Here is a 7,142-nt window from a genome sequence, read left to right as displayed (position 1 = left end):
AACAATGTGCCACCCATAATGAAAAATATCTAATCAATCAGCTGATTGATCTTTCTTTATTCATATCAAATATAATCAGACAATCGCATGTTAATAATATGGGTGTAGACATCCGGTAAAATTTCATTAAGATTACAAACATTAAATGAATCTTTCGCATTAATGATCCGTTTATTAAATATCCGCGCACTTTGAGATTAGATAACAAATGATGATTAATAATCTACATTCGGTATGATACCTGCGAATTGTTATTCGTGTACTTTATATTTAACAAGTTCGTGATATTAAACTGGTGGGTTTGAGTATCGATCCCTCCCAGATTGCGCATCGTATTATCGTACCTTGCAGCAACACTGAGACAAGCTTAAAACCGGTGTGCTCCAGTTGCATCTCTGGAAGACTCGGTTCGACGATTATATGGGTGACGTATCACGCACGTCCCCTCTACCTCCCTTAACACAAGAAATTTTATATATGTGTTATATATGTATACTGTATTTTCCTTAGCGTTCCTTTTCGTTTTAACTCTCGTTTCACGGTTGAACGCGGCCACTAGCGCAAGTAACACTAGAACGAGTATTTAGAGACGATCAGAAAGTAAAATAGAATGTAAAAGTGAGGATTCCACTGGGAAAAAAAATTATTCAACTTTTCAATCGATTGGGGAGGAATTAACCCCTGAGATAATGATTTTTCAACAAGTACTCCATATTTTATCTTTATTTATTTCTCTCTTTAAAAAATGACTGATGTAACGAAATTGTTTATGAAAACCATTTGCTTTTTTAATATTATGGATATTTAAAAAAATATTTAATTGACTTTTTCAAAGATTAAAGTCGATATATTGAATATATTGGTTCTATTGATCTAATTGAATATAAAATAATTGAATAATCTTATTTAATAATTATTATTAAATAATAATTAATAATTGAATAATAATAATTTTGTGGTCACAGATTTGTTTTTGATGGTTTCAAATGCAAGTGATACAGCAATCAAGAAGTATCAAATTTCTAATGCAAATCTCACCCCGAAATCCCCATCTCATCATTATCCCAGGGTAATTCAATTCACCGAAATTCATACGTACGTTTTCCCATTGGTCCACTAAAAGTTGAATCGGTTTTCCGTTTCCGTTAATGTAACTAAGCGCCAACTATAATTGAAGATAAAATTAATATTATTTTCCACCGTGAGTTTGTACGTTTTCATAGTGTCCATTCATTGGAACATTTAATGGAAAAATTATTATTGAAATATTTATTTTTTCGTTATCGGGCCAAGGTGACTGATAATTCCAGGAGTCTGGTTTATCCGTGTGGAAAATGATACCCGTGATTTATTGTACAAGCTCTATAACCCAACCGTTAGACTGGTTATACAGGAGCATTTGTGTTATAATAACAAATTAATCCTCGGTTAACCGAGTACATTCGACGATAAATGCACAACTGTGATAAATCCTCGGGTTGAAATCCGTTTATTTTTGGTGGATGAAAGTATAATAACAATGAGGGGTTGTTTATTAATCACTCGAGCAATCATTATTGTGACATGTTTTATCGTGAGTTACGGCTTGTCTAATTCTCTAGCACCGGTTATTGCACTAGTTACTCAGTGATTCATCATTTTCCAAACATTCGACTTTGAAATTTTGAATAAAAAATTTTTACACTCCACCGAACATTCAATATTCATAAGTAACACGAAAAGTTTTTTCAATATAGAGACGGAAACGCGTAATACGGGGGAAATACTTCATGAAATACATTCAATTCGTATGGAATTTTTCTCATGTACATAGTGTGACCTAAATATGAAAGAACTCTATGTGCGGACAAAGAAATTTCATTTCAAGATTTGCAATTTCAATGCAACGGCGTGAGCGTCAGCGAAAAATTGTTGCTAGTTTTCTCGTTCAATTTTTTTTCCTTTTTTTTTCATTCGCTGTAGCATTTGTGTTGGTTCTGGTTTTTTTTTTATTTAAACCTTCTCCATTTCGGTATCGCGGGTTCATGCATTGTTTATTTGAATTGTAATTTGACGTGAGCAAAACGTGGTTGACCTCATTTCAAAAAACGGTGAATCTCAGAGAGTCATTGCATTCTCTGTCTCCGTGGTGTAAGGGAGACTCGAATATGTATTACGTAACGGTATCTTCCCTCTTGGTCACGACAAGAAGTGGATGAAAAAAAAATCCAATGCGATTTAAATCAAATCAGTGGTTTTTATCCGCGGGGAATAGAACATCTGGAATGAATTCGCGTGGGGGAGTAAGATGTTGTATTCCGAGATTCATGAAATTTCTAGTGATTTCCAATAAATGTGAGAAGGAAGAAAATTCAGAACCTTTTCAATCCGTTGGGGGTGAATTTTTTATTCCAAGAATTAATTCAATATCTTAAAAAATATCTTTCATTGAAAATTCATTGATTTCATTAATTTCTCATGGAGACCCATTGAAAATTAGAAATTGATCATAATATATTTTTGGATCTAAAGTTAAGTTGCAAATCGACCAGAAATATTAATTTATTATTCCAGAAATGAATAGGATTTTTAATGGAATTCTTTATATTGAAATTTCATTGATTTGATTGATTTATAGTGGAGAAATTAATGAAAACTGAAAATTTTTGTTTTATTATTCATAGAAAGTTGATAGAACGGAGAAATTTTGGGGGATAGATTCTTCAATTAAAAATTGGCCCACAAGTTGACCGTAAATCTTGAGGTTTTTCGTCTAGGAATGCATTTGGGACACGAGCTCAAAATCGCTCAAGTCGTTACAGTCTTGTTATATGCAGTCTGCCAGCCAACTATTTTGAAACTGAAATTTTTAGAAATATGGGTCACCATTTGGGTCTTTCCCTCGTTCTATATAGAAACTCCAAGTGCCTCTTGAGTCTCTAAAACCAAATTTAAAAATCCCCCTCCATCTTCTCGCTAAATTTGTAGATTCCCTCGTATTTTCCATTTAGTTACTTTTAGACTCGTGCACTTTACAAAATATTGGAATTATCCGTACTAATTTTCAGAAATTTTGTTTTGAAACAGTAATTATTCAAGTGACAATTTGATTGACGTTGGTCATAATTTATTTACACTCTTTCACCGTTTTAAAACCGAAACAGTGTATTTTCATTATTGACGGCAATAATTTCTGTAATGTAATGTCAGAAATTTTGAAACATTGGTAATTTAAATCTTAAAATAACCCGAGGACTCTTTTTCTCCGACGAATTATGCAAGCAGCTGAAAGATGAGACACGACAGTTTTATTTTTATATGCAGAGGTTGCTCACCTCTCGAAATTTCTCTCATCGAATTATCAGGGTAATAAATTATTCCATTAGTTAGTGATTTGATGCGGCCTCGGAGAATAGATTTTCGGATGAATTTTTAATTTTTAATATGTCGAATGGTTTACGGAAGTGACGAAATTTTTTTAAATTTTTTTTTTTAAATTTTATTGGACTTTTATTGATCAATGCCGTTTGCTACGATCGTACGATTGAAAGAAATTGATTGATTGTCACAAACGACCACCGGCCACGAGAAAATGTAAAAACTCAACTGTTGAAGGACTGAGAGGGCGGAGTTGCAACGTGCAATTTGCGGTCGCTGTGACTTTTTGATTTACGGTTTCCGGGACATAGAAACCACTTTGACAAAGTATAATCCCGTCTTTTCATCCATTTTCGACAATTTGTAATCATGTGGAAAGGGTACATAGATATATTAATCACCAATACCCGTTAAATATATATATTTGCAGTTAAATTCCAATTTTCCCTCGACGTGACGTAATTTTTACTCCCATGACATTTTGAAAAATTAACTGAATCTGTAATTTATAAATTGCATGAGGATAATGATAATGATGAAAAGAATACAAAATTACTGTGGATGCAATTGAATTTGATGAATTTTTGTAATTATCCTTTGTATGTGCGACAGGTGGAAAATAATTTGGAAAATAATTTGTCTAATAGATTGAAAAAATGTATTTTTCAGTTGGATGACACAGCGCTTCAACTTTACAAGGATGGCGATTATGGTGCCTACCTAGATCTTGAAGCTTCCATCAGCGAGCAGCAGGAGGAGTTCGAGGGCTTTCAGACAAAGTGAGTGAAAAGTAATTCAATCGGTTTTATTTTTTATACCCGGAAAAAAAAAGTGGAAAAAATGATTATTGATAGTGTTGGCAAGATGACAAGCTAAACTTTCTATACCACTGGGCGGTACAGTTTTTCGAGCTGGGGGATGATGGATATAGGCACGTAGAAAAGCCATTTGAAATGGCAAGAGTCGTTGCCCGTTAGCTCTTCAACTCTGACAGGATTTTTCTCTCCTTTTCCTTACGATTTTGGATGAATTCTCTACGCGCCCTGAATACGCGCTTCTCTTTTAACAATAGGCACTTCCTAGCGACTCGGGATAATACACCACCGAATATATCACTTGAATTGTCATCACTTTATCTGAAGTTTTGAAGAATTAGGGTTGATATTTCAAGCGATGAAAATTTGACATTCTTAGGAAAGAGGCATTTGGGGGGAATTAAATTCTTCATTCTTAATTAATCCCTTGAATTTTCAAGGAATTTCTGGAATTTTTGTGATCGACTCTAAAATTCTAAAATTCGACAAAGATTTTCAGATTTTCTAATTAACTCCCAAAATTGATCGACAAATTATCGTGATTAATTCAATAATTCTATTTCAATTGACATATCAAAATTAAATATCCCGAAGATCAATAATCGTTCACAATTTTTTTCATTTCTCATTTTTCTTCAATCTTCAAGTCTCTCTTCTCATTAAAATTCATCATGATTAATTGGATAATCATATATCAATTGAAATATCTTTATTAAATATCCCAAAGACATTGTCAGTGAGATATCTTATTAGTGAGAAAATTTCATTGCGAGTCTTTCACCTTTTGGTTGAATTTATTCGGTCGCTGAGTAAAATTAAATGAAGATAATTTTCATTGAGGGACGAGTACACAAGTGTATCATGCATTGTATGTGTGGCGCTTGAAGTAATTAGAGTCCAGGTAAACGCTTGGGGATATGTACGTACCGATGAGAGTAAGAGAGATAGAAAATTACGAGTGAAAGAGAGTGATGCAGTGGGTGTGGGTGAGGATGGGTGAGAGGAGAATGGCGGAGTTGAGTTTAAATTTAGCTGAGCGCGTGTGCACACGATTCACAGATAATTCGAGGTGTATTTTCCACGAGCTACTACGCACCGACCAGCAAACATTAAAGTTATACAAAATCAGTGCCACAGTCAAGTCAGCTTCGCGTTCCATTGATTTCACTCGCTTTATGTGCATGAACAACAGATTCTTGTGTTCACAATGGAATTATAAAAGGGGGCCATCGTTTTCATAGCCAATGAATGCCAGATTTTATTGACAGACGTGTCTTTCGGCGCTCTTTTATAATCTTCACTTTTTTTTTTTTCGCCATAAAAGATCAATTATTTCGGTCGATCTTTGCTTTTCATAAACTCGCTCGCTTTCATTGCTTGAACGTTTGAGTAAACGAATCTGACTTTTTTTTAGCAACTTCAAAGTTGAAATTAAATGGAATTTCTAGAGAATTCTTTATTGACGAATTTATTAATTTTTTTGACGGCATTCTGGTAATTATTTATTTTGCGGTACATAGGACACTGTAGAATCTTCAATTAACATGAAAACCCCAATTTTCTTTAATTCTTAAGACAAATGGAAAATTCAATGACTGTTTTTAATTGAAATTGATTTCAACTCATTCAATTACTCGTGTAATTAAAAATTGAGATTAGGGATTGAGACTAAAATTTCGTGAGTCTAAATCTCGTTGATATTTTGAGGAAAAAAATGGATAAAATCGTTGTTCAGAAACTGGCGGTTTTCTACCCTATTACCTCGTGTTCATTCAATATTCAGTGACGTGGGGAATTCCCACAGGAAATCTAGCGCATCACCATTTGCAGTGACATGGTGGCACAACCATTAACGAGGTGTCGATTCTATGTACCCCCCAATGGAAGTATATAAACTGCATTGTTGTATACGATTAAATCGAGATATAAATATCAAACGGATAAGATAAATCTAGAGATTATGGGAAAAAGTCCGACATCATGCATTCCCTGAAAATTTACGATAAATGAAATTTCAATTGCTTAAATAAATTACCAGAATTACCAGAAAATTCGATAAATTCAATGATTCGTCAATAATTGTTAAAACTTTAAAAAATTTTTTTACTATTCAATTGAGGTGGAATTGTTCACGTTAAATAAATTCGGGGAGTGCAGTGAATGAGTTTTCAATTGTATCTTTGGGATTTTATCATTTATTCCATTTCTTTGAGGATAAATTTCACTTCAACATCTGTTTAGGGCTTTTATCACGCGTTTTAATGTTCAATATCACCCGACACATTCCATTTTAATTACCAAGTGAAGTCGTGTGTTCATAACGGTGTGTTTGAGGCTCTTCCCAGGGGTTCAACAACCACAAACAATGAATAACACAATGAAGACGAGAGATTGGCGGTTTTTCTGTTAACTCAACGCTCTTCCCACACGTTTAATTCTCAAACAAATATTCTCATTTGATCTTCATTGTAATCGCGACAAAGAAAAAAAAAAATACCGCCAATACAAAGTGTCTCGTATTCAGCTTTTCGCGGGTCGAGGTGCGGGAAATGCGAGGGAAAAAAGAAAATTCAAATGAACTCAATCCTTTTATGGGAACATATTTATTTTTTATTTCTCAAATGAAAAGATCAAAGAGCTCAATTACCATTTATCGCGATAGCCGGATGTCTGATCGGACGTTAATGATCTGACGATTGGCATCGGACATCTCTCTTCAAAAATTTTTTTTCTCTCGCCATTTTCTGCGTTTTGATATTCCCCTCTTCTTCTTCTTCTTTTTTTTTCAATCTTTCAATCTACCGAGTCTTTCATCTGCCATCATCGCCCGCTCATCAAGCGGTTAAAGAAGCCACTGGCAAGGTCGTCGGGTTTTTGTTCAATGGTGGATAATTAATAAATGCCAGGTTTACATCGTCGAAGAGGCCACAAAGGGCGCAAGTCTCGGTTTGAAGAACTTTAAAAAAAAAA

At 34.1% G+C, this 7,142-nt stretch overlaps 1 protein-coding gene across 1 annotated transcript in view; it reads left to right on the top strand.

The window, feature by feature from the left end:
- Positions 1-4,140, top strand: part of LOC105263936 (uncharacterized) — a 35,676-nt gene extending 31,536 nt beyond the window's left edge. The window contains exon 7 of the mRNA XM_011300469.1: positions 4,027-4,140. Coding sequence (XP_011298771.1) covers positions 4,027-4,140 — 114 coding nt within the window. The remainder of the gene's footprint in view (positions 1-4,026) is intronic.
- Positions 4,141-7,142: the final 3,002 nt, after the last annotated feature.

The sequence above is a fragment of the Fopius arisanus genome, unplaced genomic scaffold, assembly GCF_000806365.1.
Source record: "Fopius arisanus strain USDA-PBARC FA_bdor unplaced genomic scaffold, ASM80636v1 scaffold00017, whole genome shotgun sequence".
Classification (NCBI taxonomy): Eukaryota; Metazoa; Arthropoda; class Insecta; order Hymenoptera; family Braconidae; genus Fopius; species Fopius arisanus.
This window is presented reverse-complemented; position numbering and strand designations above follow the sequence as displayed.